The following is a 21,971-nucleotide window of genomic DNA, read 5'->3' on the forward strand; positions in this document are numbered from 1 at the left end:
ATAGGCAGGAGGAGGAACAATGTGGACCCCAAGTCTTGATTTTCATGGTAGACCAGTCGATATGAGGATTATGTTTGGCAAGCCAGGGCATCCCAAAGACGATATCAGGAGAAGTTTTGGATATGACAAGAAATTCCAGAAGTTCATGATGGGCAGGCTCGATCTGGAGCTCCAAAGGGCAAGTTAACAAAGAAATTTGTCCATGGAGAATTTGACTGCCGTCCACTGCGGTGAGATATACTGGTTGGTCCAAAGTCTGTACCGTAAGAGAGAATTGAGCAGTAATTCTAGAAGAGATAAAGTTCCCAGCTGCTCCGGAATCCAGTAAGGCTTTCAACTTGGTTATTTTCTGTGGTGACGAGAGTGACAAAGATAGTGGACTCAGTGAAGGTGGTGGAGGATGGCAGTAAAACTCCTAGTCTGAGCTCCTCCTTGGAGACTAGGAGTGGTCCTTTCCCAGACGGCAGGTAAAGGCAGAAACAAGATGAGAAGCAGAGCCACAGTACATACATAAATTCTCTTTCTTTCTACGGGCCTTCTCCTCTATTGACAAGCGGAAGCGATTGACTTGCATAGGCTCATCGGGAGGTGTATTCGCAGAAGAAACAAGTCTGAGATGAAACGGAACTTGTCGAGGGCCAAAGGTGTGGACGATCAAAGCGATTTCTCTCGAGCTGACGCTCTTGTAAGCGGAGATCCACTTTAGTACAGAGTGAAATTAACTCGGCCAAGGTGACAGGCATGTCCCGGGTGGAGAGTTCATCTTTTAAACGACCGGACAATCCATTCCAGAAAGCAGAGAGCAGAGCTTCCTCATTCCAAGTGAGCTCTGAGGCTAGAGTTTGAAATTGGACGACATATTGACCTACAGGTCGGCTGCCCTGACGAATTCTTAGGATCTCTGTAGCGGCTGAAGACACTCTGCCTGGTTCATCAAATATCTTCCTGAAGGTGGAAATAAAGGCAGGATAATTGGAAAGCAATGGGTCCGACCTCTCCCAAGTGGCGAGACCCACTCCAACGCTGCACCGGTAAGAAGAGATACAATGTAGGCCACTTGGGCTTTAGGGTTCAGGAAATGAGATGGCTGTAGGGTGAAGTGATCGTCACATTGATTTAAGAAGCCTCTGCATGCCTTTGGAGATCCGTCATACATGGTGTTGGAAGATGTAGATGGCCCGGGGCTGGTAGAGAAGAAGAGGTATTACTGGCTGTTGTCATTGTAGTAGATGAAGAACTAGCTAATGTAGTAGCTACTAATGGAGGAGATGCCAGGGTCTGCGGATACTGAGCCATCTGCTGTTGTGAGGACTCAAGCTGCTCTAAACGGGTGAAAATGTTTTGTAGGACGTCCACAGATGTCCCCTGATTTCTGCTCAATTCCATCGGGTCAGTACAAACTGTTACAAGGGGTGGATTTGATGGTGTTGTGTGGAGTTCAGGAAGAGATGAGTGACCAGCAGAAGATGGGTTAAAACGAGCAGGTTTAATGAATGAACTAATAAAAGGTTTAACATAACCAGCATCAACACTACTTGAATTAGATTATAATAATAGAGGACAAGTCTCTGATACAATTAGCAGGAAGAACAAAAGAAGGTATTCTTTTGCATAATACAAGATAACTTAGGCAGGCAAGTCTTGCGTACTTTTAGAAGACAAGATGAGGATTGGACGGCTTGGGATTTGAAGTCGTTGTACACCATTGACTGCACCTCAGAGGCGCAATCTGTAAAGATAATAAAATTTGCTGATGACACTACCGTCATTGGTCTTATCAAGGATGGGGACGAATCGGCCTACAGACAAGAAGTGGACCGATTGGCCTGGTGGTGCAGCAGCTAGAGCTCAACCCACTCAAAACCATTGAGATGGTAGTGGACTTTGGGAAGAAGGCTGTTGGTGTTCCTCCGCTAACAATTGCTGACAGTGTGGTGTTGCTAGTGGACTCCTTCAAGTTCCTAGGAACCACAATCTCCCGGGACCTTAAATGGGGGCCCACCACTGATACTATTGTTGGAAAAGCGCAGCAGAGGCTTTTCTTCCTTAGGCAACTGAGGAAGTTCAACATCCCACAGAAGCTTCTGCTCCTCTTCTACTCCGCAATTGTGGAGTTCGTACTGTGCTCCTCAATACTGGTCTGGTATGGCTCCTCCAGCGAGAGAGACAAAAGCAGACTCCAAAAGGTAGTCAGAACTGCAGAGAAGATAATCGGGATAGACCTTCCAGGACCTGTACCTGTCCAGAGCAAAAAAGCAGGCAACGAAGATAGTCCAGGACCAACTACATCCTGGCCATGGCTTGTTTAACTTGCTGCCATGAGGCAGACCCTACAGGGCTATTCCCAGCAGGTCCACCAGAAGTCTAAAAAAGTGGATTTTGGTCCTACCTGTAAAATCCTTTTTTCTGAATCCATGGTGGACACTGGGACAGTGGGGTGTGGGTGGAGCTTCAGCTACAGGCACCAAGGAGATTATATTTCTTTGAGTGCAGCCCAGGCTCCTCCTCCTCCACGCCCCCTACAGGCTTCAGTTTGTTTAACAGCTAGCCATAAAGGAACAGGAAGAGAAAGAGAAAAAGGAAACTATGCAACCAGAAGGAGGAAAAAAGGTTTCCGAAGGAACCCCCCTATTACCAGCACTGTGCGTGAGGGTGGGCACCCAGTGTCCACCATGGATTCAGAAAAAAGGATTTTACAGGTAGGACCAAAATCCACTTTTTTCTATCATACCAATGGTGGTCACTAGGACAGTGGGACGTCCCAAAGCTGTCCCTTTACGGGAGGGAACGCACCAGAGCTGCACTGAGGACACGGCACCCAAAAGCAGAAACTGCTGTGGCGAACGTGTCAAATTGGTAAAAACTAAGGAAAGTATGTGACCAAGAGGCCACATGACACAGCTGCTCTGCAGATGTCTCCTGCCGAGCCACCCAACTGGGTTCTCCTGCACGAGTAGAATAGGCCTGAAGAGACCAAGGAACTGGCATATGCGAAGACAAATACGCCTGTTTGATAGAGAGGTGCCGCCAGCGGGCCCAAGTTTGCTATAACGTCAGGCCGCATCATACACCACAAAACAAAGCATTTGAATGCGCATGGCCGCATCAAACAACACAAGTATTTGAATTGCTGATGTCTGTAGTTCGACCAACGGAGCCATAGAGCTCTGACAACAGTTAAAGAACAAAGTTCTGGAGAGTCCTCTGAGGGAGAAAAGGCTGGGAGTACGATTTCTTGATACATATGAAATCGAGCAATAACTTTAGGTAGGAACTCCATGTGGATACAGAGAACCGCCCTATCAGGACAAAAACCCCGAAAAGGAGAAACGTGTGATAAGACTTTTCCAAGAGAGCCACTTGAAACCACAGGATCCAGGGGGTCCAATGGAGAGCGCTGGAAGGCCGACAATACTAATCGCAGGCCCCCAGGCTAGATAGGTGGCACAAAGGAAGTCTGTATAGGACGCAATTTCTGAAAAAAAAAAGGTCTGGGTCAGAATCCTTTTGGCTCGCCCGCCTTGAAAGAGGACGGAAATTGATGAACCCTGTACCTTGAAGAAGGCTAATCTCAAGGCCAGATCCAGAACGAACCGTAAAAAGCCAATTTCCTAGACAAATAGAAGTCTTGTGGCTCAAATCCCGTAACTGAACACCAATGGTAAATGGTTTGCCACACCCGATAATAAATTCGGGATGAGGATGGCGTTCTTGCCGCGATCACGGTCGTGACCACCACAGGAGGAAGACCCTTAGTCTTCAGGAGTTCTATGTCAAGAGCCACGCCGGTAAAGCCAACCTGGGAATATCCGGGTGCAGGCACAGACTCTACAATAGCACCTCAAGGGAAGCCGCTGAGGAGGCTCCACGGAAATGGCGAGGAGGTCTACGAACCAAGTCCTTTGAGGCCAGTATGGGGCCAGGAGAAAAACCACTGCTGATCTGTGATGCTGAAGCCTGCGATTAAATCACGAGGCCATTAGGTCTATCTGTGGGAGGCCCCAGTGATCTATTAACAACTGGAAATTGTCCTTGTAGAGAGCCCACTCGCCTGACTGAATGTGTCGGCTGAGAAACTCAGCTAAACCATTATCCACTTCTGGGATGTGTACCACAGACAGTGCAAGAAGATGGTGGTCGGCCCAGTAAAGGATCAGAAGCACTGCTCTCATGGCGGCCATGCTCCCAGTCCCACCCTGGTGAATGATATACGCCACTGCCATGGCGCTGCTCAACTGGTCTCTCTCTGTCTCGGACAGAACCAGGCGAAGGGCACAGGTCAGCGCCCGAAAAGGGCTAGGAACTCCATAATGTTTATGTTGAAGCCTGGCTTATTCTCTAAACCCCCAAGCCTGCAAGGAGAAGATACAGAGGAATGCTTCCTAACCTCTAAGACTCGCATTGGTCATTTCAAGTGTACAGTCTTGAATGGAGAACTGACTTCCCTTCCAAAGGATTGGAGGAATAAAACCACCAAAGAAGAAACTTTTGGGGTTTCGAGGTCTATTGGAGAATGGTTCCAATGGCGGAGCATCTCCAGTTGCAGAGGTGTGTAGTGTAGCCTGGAAAATTCTGTAATTTCACAACAGAATACCAGCTTCCCCAGGACCGTTCTGCATCGGTAAATATATACTCTGCAATGCTTGAGGAATGCTCTCAGGAGGGCACAGAGGAAGAGCACCACCAGGTGAATCATAGTTTGTGGAGGGACCATGCTGGACTTCTTTATAGGCATTGAAAACAGGTCTAAGGTCAGTTTGTCTGTGAAGAGTCTCTGGAGACCATGCTAAGATTAGTAGGTTGTCCAGATATGGCAATAGGTGGACTGTCATAGCTCGCAAGAACCCTGCCATGATGGCTATGACCTTGTTAAAAACTCACGGGTCCGTTGACAGTGCCAAAGGCAAGGCCGTGAATAGATAATGGTGATCTTGGACCGCAAAATGAAGGAACCGCTACAAACTACCACATCCTGAAAGCTGCTTCGGGTTGCGGATGGGCCGTAAGAACTGTCCAGCTTCTTCACGAGGAACAGGTCAGAATAAAAAACTGTGCCACACTGAGGGGAAGGTACCAGTATAATGGTGTCCACTGACAGGAGTGACTGTATCTACTGAGTACGCATGCACTATGTGCATTGAACCAGGTACTCTGAGTATGAGTTGTGGCCCATTACCTGGCCATGACGCCTGGTAATCAGAACCAGTCTATTTGATAGACTGAAAACTAACCCCAAAGCAAATGCTCTAGAATAGGATATACTGTACTTCCACTAGGTGGAGAGATCAGCAATAAGGCACAGTTATTGTAAACGTTTTTCCCTCTAGGGAGGAATGTCCGAACCTTAGGTAGCAGGACCAATGTTCACAAAGCAGACTAGACACTATAGGGAGACCCAATACCATCTTGAATTTTTCCGCTGCTCCCAGCGGAGATGGGAAAAAGTGTATAGAGGCATCCCAAGCATTATAGCCAAAGGGGCCTTAAGTGCCTGCCCAAGTCCTAACCGCTGGGACTGAATCGCTGCATCCTGGCAAAGCATATATTAGTAATGCTCACCCAAAGGGGCCAACTGTCCCTTGTGAGTAACTACGGAATGGCAGTTTATCGTCCATAAAAAGTAGCATACCACATGTGTGACATGTCCTTTTATATATTACTATGTGCAACATAGGAACATATAATCATAGGCGAATCTAGGGGGTGGTCCGGGGGTGCACAGGACCACCCATAAGCCCATTTTGTAGCTGAGGGATGGGGCTTTCCAACGAGCCCAGCACCGTGTCTCTAGCCCCCTGGGAACCAGAGATACGGCTAGGCAAAGCTAGAACGTTTTCCCTATAGGATAACATGGGACTAGGGTGGCCAATCCCGGGAACGGGATCGGCGGGATCCCGGGAATTGGCCTAAAAATGTCCGGGATTTCAATCCTGGGATTGGAGTATCCAATCCCAAGATTTTGGGATTAGACTGCACATGCGAAGCCTAATGTCGGGCAGCGTCTGAGCACTCGGTCAGACGCTGCCCGGCTCCCGAATCCTGACCCCTGCATGCGGCCTGACAGTAGAGGTCACTCTGCGCAGCCTTCTGCTGTGCCCGCCCCCATCCAGTCTCGTCCGCACGGCCGCCTGCCTCTGCCCGTCCGCCTTCCTTCTGGCCTGCCCTGCAGTGCCTCTTCATTCTCCAGCCTGCCTGCTAAGGAGGTGCACGAGCCTGGAGGCACCGTGCACCTCCGAACCCACTCCCGGCGGCTCACCCGCTAATGTAAGTAAATGTGCGGGTCGGCCGGTTTGGGGGTGGGTATGTGTGAAGCAGAACTGTATTAGGGATGCCAATCCCGGGATCCCGGGAATCCCGGGATTGAGCATTTTTCAATCCCGGGATTGAAAAAATGCCCCGGGATTGGCATCCCTACATGGGACCCGCTAATTCCGACCCCCACCCTATTCAACGGCTGCCAGTTCCCCCTTCGGCATCACTGAAGCTCGGGATTAATCTCAGTTGAACCCAAATCTCTGGGACTTCAATCTGATACCAGGCTGGATCCATATGGGTTAATTGGTTCCACAGATATTGAGGTTAAACCGTTTTTTTTTTTTCAATTTCTTAAATGTAATTTCATGACTGTTTATGTTATTTGAGGGCAAATTTCTCTGGAACCAAGCAGCCCAGTTTCACGGGACCAAAATCATTCAAAGCCAACTCAAAAGTTCTTCAATATGATACTCGTCTCATGTAAATGGGTTAGTTGGTTCCGAAGATATAGCTGGTTGGTTAAAGGTGGGAAGGGAGAGGGGAGTGGTTGTCTCTCCCCCTCACACCAGAAAATGCAGGGACTAGGCTGGTGTATTATACCCCTTTCACACCAGCCTAAATTCCCGGGTTGGGTCTGGGAACAACCCGGGACTAGCTCTGGTGTGAAAGGTTCCAGGGACAAATTCCAGGGTTAATTTGCCGGCAATTCACCCCTGCTAGGTAGCAGGGTTGCTCCCAGGTCCTTCCAGGGTTACTGGCTGGTGTGAAAGGTGCAGGGACATGTCCCTGCTTCCCGTGTTGCCTCTGCTAGTGCTGATTTGCTAGCAGGGCAACTTCCTGTTGTGGTGGACGCTCACAGACACGCCCAGAGACAGCATACAGCGTGCAGGGAGACACAGTGCATGTTCTGTGGCACCACAGACCCCAGAAGTTTATTTTAACCCCTGAGTACCTGCAATGTGTGCCATGTCTTGGACAAATGAGGAGGTGAGAGAGCTATTAATCATTAGAGGGGAAGATGCTTTCATATGCCTTTTAATTTGTTTTATACAAGTAAACAAAGGCTGAAACACTACAAATGTTTTGTGTCTTAATTATTAATAATCAATAATCTAATGCGAGCCTAAAATAGGCCATTTTCAATGCTATTCTCATAGAAATGCAGGGTCATCCCTGGTTCAGTGTGAAAGGTGCCGACCCGGGTTGTCCCTGCTTCAAAAGCATGTGTGAATGGGTCCCAACCCGGGAATGTCCCTGCTTGTCCCTGGAATTTAATTCCTGGGTTTGTCTCTGCATTTGTGGTGTGAAAGGGGTATAAGGGGTCAGCCTGGGAATGTCCCTGCATGATCCTGGGACCATATTCCCGGGTAAATCCCTGCATTTTCTGTTGTGAAAGGGGTATTATTTCAAACAGCCGTGACCTGCAGTGCTCTGAATACAGCCGGGCAGCCCCCTGTTCTCTGCCCAGCTGTCAATGACTGTCACCCCTGCAGCTTCCGCTCCAATTCTTCTGCCCGCTGTCATCTCAGCCAGCCCCCCCTTTAATCATGTGGTGCCGGCGCCCGGTGTGCTCCCCCGACGTCATGTACAACAACAGCGTGTACAATATTTAAAATGTCCACTCGGCTAGAGGGGACACCAGGAGGGGAGTGGGAGCGTGCTCTGCGCTGCGCTCTGCTCCTCTCCCCATAGAAGCAGCTGCACCGCTCTCCATCTCTCCCTGCAGCAGCAGCGAAGGCTCATATAAAAATTGACAGTAAATGGCACTCTTGGGGGCATTGCTTAAGGGACGCTACAAGTGGCGGTATGTGGGGGCATTACGCATAATGTGTGGCTTAATGTGTAAGGGGCATTACGGTGTGCAGCATCATGTGTAAGGGGCATTATGTGTGCAGCATCATGTGTAATGGGTACTATGGTGCACGGCATCATGTGTAATGGGTACTATGGTGTGCGGCATCATGTGTAATGGGTACTATGGTGTGCGGCATCATGTGTAATGGGTACTATGGTGTGCGGCATCATGTGTAATGGGTACTATGGTGTTCAGGCATCATGTGTAATGGGGACTATGGTGTTCGGCATCATGTGTAATGGGTACTATGGTGCCATCAAGCAAGAACCCCTTAGCAATGAGCACGTAGGTAAGCAGCACTTATGTGGCAAATATGTAATGGGCATTACGATTTGTTATATAGTATGTAATGGGCATCATGATGTGTGGCACAATGTGTAATGGGCATTGTGGTGTGTGGCCTTATGTGTAATTGTCATTATGGCGTGTGGCTTTATGTGTAATGGGCATTACGGAGTTTGCTAAAATGTGTAATGGGCATTACTGTGTATGGTCTAAAGTGTAATACCACACCCCTTTTTGTGATGCCACGCCTCCTTCCCATGAGGCCACACCCCTTTTTGCAGCGCGGCTACGCCGCGCAAAGGTCCCCCTGCTCTTGTGTCTAGATCTGGGACCACCCATTAACATAATTCTAGATTCGCCTATGCATATAATCCACAATGCAACACAAGTATTACTCTGTGTAGTCAACAGAGCAGACTAGCATAGCCATAGTACATCACATACTCTGTGTACTCTAGGACAGCAGTATACCTCATCTGCAGTACACCATATATTACTTGTGCACTACAGGATAGCAGTGAACTTTTGACCCTTTGCTGCTGAATATGTTTATACAAATATTCAGTAGAATTCACAGCAGCACAGGCAGGGTAAGCAGACTGCCTTAATAAGCCCCTGTCCTATGCTATCCATCCCTATATGGGGGAGGAACAGAGGACTGTAAGACTGACAGGTATATACTGTGTATAAGAACAGCCCACTAAGATAAGCATGTGGCTTGCAGTCAGGCATGAACTGTGTATAACAGTATGCATACCTCCCAACTTCTGTCCGTATGAAATAGGGACACTCGCCCGAAAAGGGGGCGGGGCGTATGCAAATGAGGGCGCGGCTTATGCTAATTAGCCGCGACCTCATTTTCATACGAGAATAGACGCTGTGCACATGCGCACAGCGTCTATTCTACTAGATTGGGGGTCTCCCAACTGTCACCCCCCCGCAGCGGGATAATGCCTGCCGCTGGTGGGACAGCGGGACAGGACCCGAAAATCGGGACTGTCCCTCTAAAATCGTGACAGTTGGGAGGTATGGTATGCCAGTACACTTAGGTAAGCGTGTGGCTTGCAAACAGGCATGTGCATACCCTCCAACTGTACCGATTTTGCCGGTACAGTACCGTTTTTTAACAGTCTGTACCGGCAAAATCACTTTGTACCGAATGTACCGGGGTTTTTTTTGTAACTCACTGTCACTGTGAAAAATCATTCCTCCTCCGCTCCTGAGTCCTGGCTGTCAGAGAGAGTTCCTGTGCTTGCTGCTGCCCTGCGCCGGCTCTCCCCTCCCAGGTTCCGTTCCCATGCGCAGACTGAGGGCGCGAATGAGATCATGTGAGGCCAGACTAACAGGGTGCGCCGTGCGGTGGCCAGCTGGGGCACGCATGAGGTTGTATTATCTCTTAGGACTCAGAACGCTGTTGCCTGCAACACAGCCTGATCCTCCACTGTCTCATGAGTTTGCAGCAAGTAGGTGTAGGCGCTACAGTCTAAATGATAACACCATACCTCCCAACTGTCACGATTCCGTCGGGACAGTCCCGATTTTCGGGTCCTGTCCCGACGTCCCACCCGCGGCAGGCATTGTCCCGCTGCGGGGGGGTGGCAGTTGGGAGACCCCCCAATGTAGTAGAATAGACGCTGTGCGCATGCGCACAGCGTCTATTCTCGTATGAAAATGAGGTCGCGGCTAATTAGCATAAGCCGCGCCCTCATTTGCATACGCCACGCCCCTTCGCCGCGCGAGTGTCCCTATTTCTTAACATGAAAAGTTGGGAGGTATGTAACACTAGCTGCGCTCTGTGAGTCACAGTAAAAAATACAGCCATCGTGTTCCACCTGTTTTGTGCAGGGTCTGACATGATGGTAAGTGGGCTGCATCTGCCCCTAAATCGCTCCGGCTGTGTCTTCTATATCCAGCATTGTGTCGCGACCACCAGCTGTGTGTTGGAAGTGTCCCCCGCAGCCTCCTGAGCGGTGAGTGTGCAGGCTCTGTGTTCTGGCCATGGGGGATCACCGCGGTTTATATCTTCTGTGTGCCTGGCTCCCTCCTCTGCCTCCTGTAACATTTGGTGGTGGGCTGTTATACTGCTTTGAGGTCTGGGGCTGTAGTTAGATGGGACTCAGCCATTGTAGATATCTGGCTCCCCCCACCCTTGTATATACATGCCAGATAATAATAATATGTATTATAATGCTCACGATCGGAAATAGATGACCACGCCCCTTTCCCCGTGGCCACGCCCCTTTGCATTTAGCCACGCCCCTTCCCGGGGGTGTACCGATTTCTGCCCTTCAAATGTTGGAGGGTATGCATGTGCTGTGTATAAGAACAGTATACCAGTACACTTAGGTCTGCAGATGTCTCCTGCTAAGCATCCGGCTTGCAGACAGGCATGTACTGTGTATAAGAACAGTATACCCGTACAGTTAGGTAAGCATCTGGCTTGCAGACAGGCATGTACTGTGTATAAGAACAGTATACCCGTACACTTAGGTAAGCATGTGGCTTGCAGTCAGGCATGAACTGTGTATAACAGTATGCTAGTACCCTTAGGTAAGCATGTGGCTTGCAGACAGGTATATACTGTGTATAAGAACAGTATACCAGTATACTTAGGTAAGCATGTGGCTTGCAGACCGGTATATTCTGTGTATAAGAACAGTATACCAGTACACTTAGGTAAGCATGTGACTTGCAGACAGGCACGTACTGTGTATAAGAACAGTACACCAGCACACTTAGGTAAGCCTGTGGCTTGCAATCAGGCATGTGCCTTTGTGCTTTAGTTTGTACATACGAGTAGGCGGGAGAACGTTTGCTGAGAAGCCTGTTCTCTAATATGCCGCCCCAGATTGGGAAGGAGACCTACAGGATCTGTATTCCTGTGGTCTCTCATCCAAGAACAAGCCAGGCCCAACACTGCTTAGCTGTGAGGTTGGGCCAATCCTGGGATCTGAACCCAGTACTGTTTGATGATCTGTCTGCTTGTGTGACTGCAAGTGCCCACCAGAGATGCTTTTTTCTTTTACGTTAGTTAAAAACCTCTAGGACCCGACACCAACACAAAGGAGTGAGGTGGGGAACAGTGTAACCTGACACCAGGTCAGCGTGACAGAGGGTGCAGAAACTATCACTTCACTCCTCAGGCAAATACTGAGGTAAAAGTTTCACACATATATACACACACTGCTGAGAATACAGCAGGAAGTGTAAAGGCAACACACCAACCCTGTACACACACTGAGATAGTGTGGTAGCAGGGAATGCAAGCCTGGTCCCTGACTGTAAGGTCTGGGGGAGGCCGGGTGCCCTTCTCTCTGCTTGCTCTGACTTACACCTGAGCAGCATCTCTCATGCTGAGAGGGGAAGGGGGAAAGAAGGCTCCCCTGGCGGGAAAAACCGAGTAGGCAGCCGCCAGGGGGGTTAGGGCGGTGAAAATGGGGAAGCTCCGTCCCCTCCTGGAACCCCAGGGACTGCTGGATCCCCATTCAGCTGAAAATCCCTGGTGGTATAGTGGGACGCGGAAACGACCGGGTGCCACTGCCAGGACCGCCGGGAGCGCACCAACTCCCGGCGATATTGCCGCTTAAGTGTGCCACCTCGCCGGAAGAGTGACTTGCATGCTACAGCAAGCAGTTCCTCCCGGCGCCACGTTCCCTCAGCGCACCTTACTGAGGAGGTGAGGAGGCTCCACTTACCTGCCCCCTGCACCGGGAAAACGGTTCCCGGCGCCGCATTGCTAGAGGAGTCAGCTTACCTGATCCGGCCGCGGCATGTCCCGGTGTGTTGCCAAGAGGGACGGCTGGCAGGCCTGGCCATGAAGGTCAGCGAGCCGGCCCAGACCAGGAGAGCAGCCTGGTATATTGCACAGGCTTGCTCCAGTAAAAAAAAGAAGATAAAAATAAAATGAAATTGAAGTATAATCACAGGGCTGAACACAGCCCTTCCTTGGACATCCTGTGCCATGAGGCACCAAGAAAAAACTGAAGCCTGTAGGGGGCGTGGAGGAGGAGGAGCCTGGGCTGCACTCAAAGAAATATAATCTCCTTGGTGCCTGTAGCTGAAGCTCCACCCACACCCCACTGTCCCAGTGACCACCATTGGTATGATAGAAAAAGTTTCTTTCCTCAAGCGGTTCACCTGTTGACACATGAACTCATGAACTCCTCACTGTCTAGTCGCGCCATAACCCATTGCACATAATCTAACACTGTGTCCCCTCGGAATAACTTTCTATATGACTGTACATGTTCCCCCACCTGTTTATATTGTTTATACTGTATGCTGTTTACTTGTTACCCACCTGGCTGCTGCACAGCAAACCGAAAACATTTTCCGAGTATACGCAAGTATACCGCTAATTAAGGTATGCGATGGCATGCGATGGGACCCGATTTTGAGTCTTTCCCGGGCAGAGTGTATAATTTTAATATCGTGATTCTGATTCTGATGTACCTGAAGATTGAAGATTGGAATCCGGGATTTGTAGAATAACTTCAAAGAATTTGCTGAAGACAAGAATGAAGAATCCGGAACCGGAATCCGATCCGGAGGCTATTGTGATGATCTGGAGGAGATCCAGAAGAGAAGGCTAGTGGAGAGCGAGGCACACCTGAGGCAGCAGCGATGGGATCAGAGGCCAGCAGGGACAACCAGCTGGAGAGTGCAGTGTGCATAGGCACTAGGATAGCCAGGACTTCCCCAGATGCAAGCAGGCTGAAGGAACAATTTGTACAGATTCAGATTGACCTAGGCAGATGTGTGGGCTGTAATATCTTTTATATGTTCCTCCCCCAGAATGCAGAGCAGGAGAGCTGGGAGCTATAGAGGAAGCCACGCAGGGAGAGAGCTGTGTATGGGCTTTGGTATCTCCCATACGTTCTTCCCCCTGAATGCAGAGCAGGAGAGCTGGGACCTATAGAGGAAACCGAGCAGGGAGAGAGCTGTGTATGGGCTGTAATATCTCTGTAATATCCCTCATACGTTCTTCCCCCATAATGCAGAGCAGGAGAGATCTGAGCTATAGAGCGAACTGCGCAGGGAGAGAGCTGTGTATGGGCTGTGGTATCTCTTATACGTTCTTCTCCCAGAATGTAGTGCACAGCAATGCTCTTGCCTATGGGAACGCAGCTCTGTGGCAACCATGTATTTTACATGTTACTTCATAGGCCGGTGACCAGTGCACCTTACTACAGTATCTCTGCTCCTCCAGGCTCACTAAATGCACCTCCTCATGGTTAATGTATCTGTTATCCTTCATACTGTCTGTAACCCTACCACTGCAATATTCCTATTGACCAACAGATGCCGGGCACCCGGTCTACTTCTATGAATTCCAGCGCCGACCGGCATTGTTTAAGGATCTAAACCAGATTTTGTGAAAGCCGACCATGGAGATGAGCTGTTCTTTGTGATCGGAGGTCCCTTTCTGACCGGAGATGTGATGTTCACAGGTAATGTCCTTACTGGCTGAGATGAGACCTGAGACAGGGGCAGCATTGGGATGTGTGGCATAGGGCTGGGTGGTAGTGGGATGTGTGGCATAGGGGTGGGTGGTATTGGGATGCGTGGCTTAAGGGTGAGTGGCATATGGAATAATGGTATTGGGATAAGTGGAATTGGGATGCATGTAGGAATCTGTGGCATTGGAATACATGCCATAGGGATGTGTGGCATATGGAATAGTGGTATTGGGATGTGCAGCATAGGGAAGCGTGGAAAAAAAGAAGAAAAAGTAGCGCCAATACACCAATGAGATATTTAGAATAAAATAAAGTAATTTAATAATAAAAAGCACATAAATCAACTGATACATTTGGAACACCTCTGATCGTAAATGAATAGGATCCATTCCTAGATATGCCACCAAATATAAAGTCCACAAATAAATATCCAATCAGACTTCTCTCTATGGCCCTTATTCTGATCGGTGCGTACTTTCCCGAATTCTTACGTAGCGTTCCGCACGCCACTCTGTGCGGACATCGTCCGTAGAAACGCCCCCCGAGCCTCCGCATTCGGACGGACTCACTCTTTAAGAAGAGGGCGTTTGTACGGACGACATACAAACCTTGCATGTGCGGTGGACACGCACAGATTCGGCACGGTCTTACAGCGTAAGCACGGTCTTACCGCGTCAGAACGGACGGGAACCTGGCCGTACACACCGATGCGGTGTATTTACGCACAAATCACCACTATTATCAGAACACCCAAATCTGTAACATGACCCACTTATGCAATTAGGCTACCTCATTCAAAAGGGATTGTTTTTAATGGTCATTCATTATTTATCTAATTGATAATTAAACACTTTAATACCACTTTAGATTAACCCTTACATCATGCTAAGTTCACCACATTCTTTGTATGCATATTACATCATCAATTATTCTTCACCTGCAAACACACACATACACATCAACACACTATGTACATCTTTACATTACCCTTCACTTTCAACCACTTTTATGCACTAAACCCATCTATATATACTGTATATCCCTTTTGCACCTTACATAAATAAACACCACTATTTATACTTATATACTTATATTTATACTTATACTGTAAAATTATACAATAACACACAGACCACTTCTAACTTTTATGAGAAAAATTTATTAACATGTAACAAAATAAATAAACGAATGTCTTCAGACCAGGAGGTCGCATACATTTTGGACCTCTTCAGCCATGTGCAGAAGGTGCTGGCGCAGTCTGAGGAGCGCCCCTCTCAACCCCTCGCCTTCTTGCCTCTGGTCATCTGTGGGCATGTTAAAGGGGGATCAACATTAAGTATGCTATTCAGGTCGACCTTGTACAGTCAATCCTAAGTACCTACAGCATGATAAATCATACATACAAACAATTACATAGGCAATACTGTTTGTAATGGTACAAATAAAAATGGGCCCACACACACACACTGGCTTACACTACTGAATATGTGACTGATAAAAATTTCCTGCCTTAACACTCACCAATCTACTAGAAAGCTACATCCAATACAACATGCCACATTTTGGCACTGCTTAATAGCTAAACTGCATGATAGATAGATACATAGATGGATACATAGATGGATGGATGGATGGATGGATGGATACATGGATGGATAGATACATGGATGGATACATAGATAGATGGATGGATAGATACATGGATGGATAGATACATGGATGGATGGATACCACATTTAAAGGCTAGCCTAGTCCCTCTACCCCTTACTTCCTGAATCATTGTCACATTGCCAGATAGGTGAAACTGCTGCACTAATCCGCTTCCTTACACCAAACAATTTCTAAAGTCAATCCATCCTACAAAATAGCTTTGCAAAATACATGGCAACAACACGGGCCAACTGGCTAGAGGGGGGCCCAGGGGAACTGCCCACTTGTCACTCCATTATCAGGGGAGCCGAGAGAGGGGGGGAGCGGGTACTAATTACCCGGGCCCACACTTGCTGAAGGGGCCCCGCAGGGGCCCTGGTCTGACCCTTCCCTTCCCCCTCCATCCCTCCCGGGTAGCAACAGTAGCACACACTTCTACAGCATGTGCTGTGCTGACAGCAGGCTCAGCATGAGTGTCTCACTGACAGCGTGAGAGGTCATGCTGAGCCTGCAGTCAGCACAGCACATGCTGTAGGTGTGTGCTGCTGCTGAGATTACAGTTTTTAGAGTTTTCTTTCACCCTCCTCTAAACATTTTGGGGGTGTGGCCTAAGTGTTGGAGGTTCCCACAACACACACTTAGGCCACGCCCCCAAAATTTTACCGGGGCCCGGCATTCCTCTCGGCTGCCCTGTCCATTATAAATCACGCCTGACCATACTCCATTGATGTTTTATTTGTGCTTGTATAGAACGGCCCTCCATAAATAAACACTCATCACCTACGTGAGCCTCCAGATTCCACGTTTTTTGCTTGGGCCTATAACCCCTAAGTGTGTCTGTTGTAACCCACTTTTGTTTATTAATTAATAATAGAGTAAAACACACTAGATTCACCAGTGGTACCTAACAAATAGTACTAACACCAATTATTAATGATGCCTTATGTTTACCTACCAATTCCTTCTTCCACCAGCACCTCACATGCCTCCTGCTCGTCCAATCCCTCCGAGGCCACCTCCTCTTTGGCCACTTCTTCAATGGCCTCCTCCTCTTTGGCCACTTCTTCAATGGCCTCTTCCTCGGCCACTTCTTCAATGGCCTCCTCCTCGGCCACTTCTTCAATGGCCACCTCCTCGGCCACTTCTTCAACGGCCACCTCCTCGACCATTTCTTCAATGGCCTCCTCCTCGGCCACTTCTTCAATGGCCTCCTCCTCGGCCACTTCTTCAATGGCCTCCTCCTCGGCCACTTCTTCAATGGCCACCTCCTCGGCCACTTCTTCAACGGCCACCTCCTCGGCCACTTCTTCAACGGCCTCCTCCTCCTGGCCCTGCTCACAGGCCTGTCTTGCACGATCACGTGCTGTAAGAAAATTCAAAATGCAGAGTGTTTAATAAGGCACATGATTTGTTCATTCATCATGCAGGCCAAAAAATGACATATTAGACCCACATTACAGCATGTCAAACCTGAAGTACCACACAGATAGTGTATGCCATGTTTAACTCATGATCAACCAGGTTACCTTATAGCCAAAAAAAAGGTCATGGAAGCATTAATGTACAATTGGCCATTTAATGTGTAAACACTTACATCGTGCTATGCTGGCCCTTATTTCCTGGAGCTTTTCTGGCTGCTGGCGCCTCAGATCAGACCATCGCCGCTCCAGCTGGGCGATGGTCCTGCGCACCTGGGTGCACGCGAATATGCGCCTGCAGGCAGCGGCATACGCCTGGCGCTTCTGGCGGTTGGTTATGAAGGGCCCCGCATGCCCCAGCCTGGTCTCCATAACGGAGACCAGTGCCCTCAGCTCCCCGACAGAGAAGGGTGCTGCTCTACCATAGTCCACCATCTTAGCAATGGCACAATTCAAGCAATCATGTACTGTAATTGGTTGTTCAGAGTGATATTTGGTATTAACTTTATTGTTCATTTTGTCATTAACAGCGTGTATGCGCCACAACAGACGGCTAACCCATTGCATCGCCAAACCAGACTTGCTGTACCTTTGCATAGTTGAGCAGACCATGCCATTACTTAGTATATCCTAAACAGACAGGGTGAAAGAAGTTTGCAACCCATTATATATAATCTATTACATTCACCAAACATGGGTGAAAACAACAGGTGAAATAGTCTGCATCACTAGCCATTTACACCTAACTCTACAAGGTACTAAACAGCTTTATTATAGTGAAAGCTATACAGCAGAAACATAGCAAATAGTGCAAGACCTTTTCCCAATATTAGGCCATGGTGCCATGTGTACACTTACCTTCTACTGGGCCACACTAGAGATGTGGAATGAAATGTACCTAGCATCAAGCCAGTATTTGGACACCTTTCACATGTGATTTGGATGCAAGCACTGATTGCCTGAGTGGTGGACTGGATTTACATATGGAATGGTTAGTGTCATTTGTAGTACATACCAAACAAGTGCACAGTACAAATGGACATTCACATATACATTTCATGTCTGACCACAGTTTTAGTTGGTCATTGGTGTACAAATCTGCAATTAGCTACTAAATCAGACTTACTAAGTTTGCCAGGTTTTTTTTTTTTTTTTCGCTGGTAGGGGCGTGGCCTATGCGCTGCACGGTCTACGCTGCCGTACGGAACGCTGCCGCACGGAATGCAGGGTGTCGCTGATGTACGCCAATTACAGAAATAGGATATAAAGGTGTGTTAGAAAACTGCAATGTTGTTGCAAACATGGCTGGCTCACAATCTGAGGAAGAGCAGGTGTGCCAGGACCTGTTTGCCCGCATGGACTCCAACACCAGCTATGTCTCCCTCACCCGAGACCAGCCAGTGGGAGAAGAGCAGCCAGCTGGGCCATCTACATCAGGCCAATCGGCAGCTGGCCCATCTTCAGCCTCAGCAGAATCATTGGGAACACAACAGGTGGCTTCCCAACAGAGTAGCCTGGCCAGCACTTCAAGTACAGCGACAGGTGGCAGTGGGCGTGGCCGTGGGCATGGACGAAAGAGGCCAACAGAGGAACCAAGCAGCAGAAACATGGCATTCGAAGCGCAGGAGCTTGCCATCCTGGTACCCCACGCACGGGATTGGATCGAGTGTCCACAGGACAGGTTGACACACACAAGGAGATGGAAGATTTGGGAGGACATAACGGCGGAGATTAATGCGGTGGCTCCACAAGTTCGTGAGGCGGAGCACGTAAAGAAGAGGCAAGTTCATGTGTGTTACATTTGAGCAGTACAAGACCAGTAATGTTTACATTAGATGTTAGATGGAGTTGGTCAATGGCCGGTCACGTTGCTTGGAGCCACAGACATGTTTGCCATGTCATTTAATCGATAGTTATTGTAGGGTGAGTGTGAGTGTATCTTCTAAGGGTTGGTTTTCGAATTTAATATAATGTAAGTTTGGTGTCATTAAGCACATGTTGTAATCTGTTGCAGATTGCAATGGGTGCTACAGCAAACATGAGGAGTGACATGTATTAATATGTAAACTTTGATTGCAGGTGGCACGACTTCAAAACCAACCTCAAGAAGAAATTGACCCAGCGGTGGGAACACAGCCACACCTCTGGGGCTGGCCCCATGCCAGGCCGGCTGAAGCTCACCCCCCTGGAGGAGATAGCAGAATGCTGCATTGCAGTAGAGGAGGTCCGGGGGGTGAGCACCATCGATAGCGAGGCCCCAGCGGAAGTCTTTGCTGCTTTTCTTGAAGGTAATTATTTGCCATGCCATAAGTAGCTGGTCCTAATTTTGCATGGAATGTGTTGTAAATTGTAATTTTCTCTTTCACCAGCATCCCCACCGCTTGGTCAAGAATCTCTTGAGGTTGAGGAGTCTGTGCCACCTGCCACCAGTGCCAGGCACGTGCAGCAGCAGCAGCCACCGGCCGAGGCCGAATACGACAGGTGGGTGCAGGTGCTTGGCCATATTCAGCAGCAGGGAGACTTGGCATCAGAGTGGATGCGTAGGACCAAGGAGGTCATGCAGGGTTTGGTCAGCACCCAGCAGACTATCGCTGGGAGCCTGCAGGCTATGGCTGCCACCCAGCAATCAATAGCTGCAAGCCTGCAGGTGCTGGCAGATCAAGCCCTGCACCAAAATGACCTCCTCCTCCACCATAATGAGCTTATGGTGGAGCTAGTTGCCAGCAATAGGGTCCTATTGTCATCCATTTCTGGTGCATTCCCACCAGCAGCACTCCCTGCTGGCAGAGGGGGAACACCATCCCCCCCCTCACCAGCATCTGCTCCACCTGGGCCACCATCCGAACGTGGCCGTGGCCGTGGCCGAAGAGCTGCTGCACGTGGCAAGGAGCCTACCAGGGCCAAACGTGCCCGCAAATGAACTTGTGTCCGCATTAATCTCCACCCTTATGTCTTCCCAAATCTTTCATTGAGCTGTGTGTGTCAGCTTCCTGTGTCCAATCCCGTGCAGAGGGTACCCACATTTGCCCTTGTTTCGAATGTCATGTTTGGTTCCCCTGTTGGCCTCTTTCGGCTAGCATTACTGTCTGCTGTACTTGAAGTGTTGGTGCTATACTTTTGTTGTGAAGCCATCTGATGTTTTCCTAATGATTCTGCTGTGGTTCTGTATGTCACAAATTCATTGATTTATTATATATTATTTTTGTACAGTCCTGGCATGGTACCTTTTATTTTGTTACGGTTTCCATTTTTTTTTTTTTATTGTAATAAATGAATATTTTTATCCCCAAATGTGTGGTTTAATTGTTACATGTAGAAGTGACATGTCTATTTGTATTAGTGATAGTAAGTTCTGTCCATTGGTTGCAGTGTAAAAGTGTGTGAAAACTGCAGCATATATGTGTGTGTTTAGTAATGGTCCATTTAAGCTGCAATGGTTCCAATTGAAGCAGTGACAAGCGTGTAATTAATGAGTAATGAGTAAAGGAGTGGATTGTAGTGTGTTCAGCTGACATTGGTTGTACTGATTAGGCATTCCGATTGCCTAGCGCATGAACGAGTGGTGTCCGCAAAGCAATACTTGCTTATGGACACCGCATATTTCTTGCCTTTTTGTTCGCGTGCATTCGGTGTGCTGTCCGAATGCACGCCTACCAGAATGAGTGCACTCCCTCGTGTCCGCCCATGTTTCCGCCCTGTTTAGCCCACTTTGAAAGTACGCCCCTGTTTAGTTCCGAATGACGCCCATAATACGCCCATATTTCCCGAGTGATTGCGGTGCACATTTCTGTACGGTATTACTGAGTACAAGTACGGAGACCATGCGTGGCACATGCGCATAGCGTTCCCCACGCATGCGCAGACGGCTAAAAAACGCCATCCGAAAGTATTCGGAAATTTACGCATCAACCAGAATAAGGCCCTATGAGTGGATGGATATAGTTACCACAGGTTGACCACTTGGGGAATTCTTCCAATTCGGAATGCATAGCAGCAGTATCTTCCATATTGGTGGTATTAGTGAGAGTCAGAAAGGTTGGAGCAGCAGTAGGTGTGTGGAAAAGATCTTTGGGTGCGCAGCTGGTCCGGATCCAAATGGGATTGTCACGATCACTGGACCTCAGCGGCACTTACCGGTCCGGTTCCGGCGGCGGGGTCTTCGCTCCCCCCGCATTGGTACCGGCCGGGGAAGTGCTGCTGCTCCGTCCAGTCAGCCGTGTCTGTCTCCTCCTGCCTGTGTTGCTGGCCTCCACTCCTGGTCGCCATGTTGGCATGGTCCTGTGTCCTATGGGGCACCGCCATCTTTCCGTAGCCACACAATGGCTTTCACTCAGGCTTTCCCAGCTCGTCCAATCGGGAGCAAGCCCGGCGGATTTAATCACTCACCTGAGACTCAGCAGACGCCAGTGCTTCGCTATCGCTTCCAAGGAGGTAACCTGCGACCTGTGCTTCCCAGTCTGCTGCTGAGACCAGCTCCTGCTTCCAAGATCTCCCAGTGTGTACCGGCACCAGTGTTCCTACACCTGTGTGCTCCTGAGCTCCCTGCTTCCAAGATCTCCCATTGTGTACTGGCACCAGCGTTTCCACACCTGTGTGCTCCTGGGCTCCCTGCTTCCAAGATCTCCCAGTGTGTACCGGCACCAGCGTTTCCACACCTGTGTGCTCCTGAGCTCCCTGCTTCCAAGACCTCTCTGTGAGTACCTGCACCAGTCTCTGCACCTGTGTGCTTCCAAGACTGTGCTACCACCTCCCTGTGAATACCTGCACCAGAGTCTCTGCACCTGTGTGCTTCCAAGACTGTGCTCAAACTCCCAGTGTGTACCGGCACCAGTGTTTCCATACCTGCGTGCTTCTGGGCCCCTGCTTCCAAGTCTTCCCTGTGAGCGCCTGCACCAGAGTCTCCGCACCTGTGTGTTTCCAAGGCTGTGCTCAATCATCTCCCTGTGAGTACCTGTACCAGTATCCCTGAGCCTGGGTGCTTCCAAGACTGTGCTCTATCCGTCTCCCATTTGAGGACCTGCACCAGAGGCCGCATCCGTATGACTTCAG

At 49.0% G+C, this 21,971-nt stretch overlaps 1 protein-coding gene across 1 annotated transcript in view; it reads left to right on the top strand.

The window, feature by feature from the left end:
- Positions 1 to 21,971, top strand: part of LOC146046331 (pyrethroid hydrolase Ces2e-like) — a 111,143-nt gene that overhangs the window by 45,565 nt on the left and 43,607 nt on the right. The window contains 2 exon segments of the mRNA XM_083165590.1: positions 13,697 to 13,753; positions 13,756 to 13,845. Of these exon segments, the coding sequence (XP_083021716.1) occupies positions 13,697 to 13,753; positions 13,756 to 13,845 (147 nt within the window).

Source organism: Crinia signifera, chromosome 11, assembly GCF_055691185.1.
Source record: "Crinia signifera chromosome 11, ASM5569118v1, whole genome shotgun sequence".
Lineage (NCBI taxonomy): Eukaryota > Metazoa > Chordata > Amphibia > Anura > Myobatrachidae > Crinia > Crinia signifera.